General features: G+C 37.9%; 1 protein-coding gene across 1 annotated transcript; it reads left to right on the plus strand.

Annotated features, from left to right (window-relative positions):
- Positions 1 to 210: 210 nt before the first annotated feature.
- On the plus strand, positions 211 to 885 carry LOC108381957 (uncharacterized; the record flags this gene model as incomplete). Its single annotated transcript, XM_017638352.1, has 2 exons — positions 211 to 649; positions 705 to 885. Coding segments are annotated over exons 1-2 (517 nt in total), but the record flags the coding sequence as incomplete, so codon positions are not given.
- Between the last annotated feature and the right edge of the window lie 6 nt (positions 886 to 891).

Here is an 891-nt window from a genome sequence, read left to right on the forward strand (position 1 = left end):
ATTGAAATTGTTCGAAATTGTTGTTGCTTGAGATTGAAAATGAAAATGTGTGTGTGAGTTTGTGAGTAAATTTAAAAATTAAATTGTTTGGAAACGTCAAGAATCTTAAAAGTGACTCTCAGCGGTTCTACCTTACTATATTTTTATCATGCTTGTTGNGAGAGACAACTGTCAGTTTATCGAACCTTGTATTATTGAATCATGGGCTTGTTGTTAGTTCATTCTTTCATTTTACTTTGTTCGCGTTTGCTAATTTTTCTCAAGGAGGTTCGTCAATTAAATTTTTATATATTAGCATCGGGGAAAAAATAATATGTCGCGAAGTTATACATCACCCTATGCCAAACCGATACAGCAATATCCATCTCAGTCAGAGGATTACATATCACTTGAAGTCGGCGGACCAGGAAAGTGTTCAACACCAGCGCGGGCCCAGTACAACAGCCTTAACACAAAGGGTGGGGGAAACTTTTATCAAAATAGACAAAACGGACGCGAAAATCAACAAAATCGATTTTCTGTAGGATGGACAAACAACCGCCACAGTGCTGGTGGATATGCAGGCCAACGGCAACAACACACACCACGTAGCATTGATACAGCTGAATGGCAGTGGCGTGGAGGTGGCAATAACAGACCACGAAACAATGTATCAAAGAAGTACAATAAAATAAAATGAATACTAACAAGTGTTTTCATTTCAGAGACCATCTTTTACCAATAAGGTAAACGACATATCGGCTTTTGTGCACCCATCTATGTTAGAAGATCCATGGAATGATTTGATGAAACGACGAGAAGCTATAAAACGTAGTGAGATTCAATTATCTACTCCCGCTAAACAAAATGAAGAAAGATCTTGCATGGATAATATCGCTGTAAAAAGCGTAG

The sequence above is a fragment of the Rhagoletis zephyria genome, unplaced genomic scaffold (assembly GCF_001687245.7).
Source record: "Rhagoletis zephyria isolate East Lansing unplaced genomic scaffold, Rhagoletis_zephyria_1.1 Rzeph_scaffold_24548, whole genome shotgun sequence".
Lineage (NCBI taxonomy): Eukaryota > Metazoa > Arthropoda > Insecta > Diptera > Tephritidae > Rhagoletis > Rhagoletis zephyria.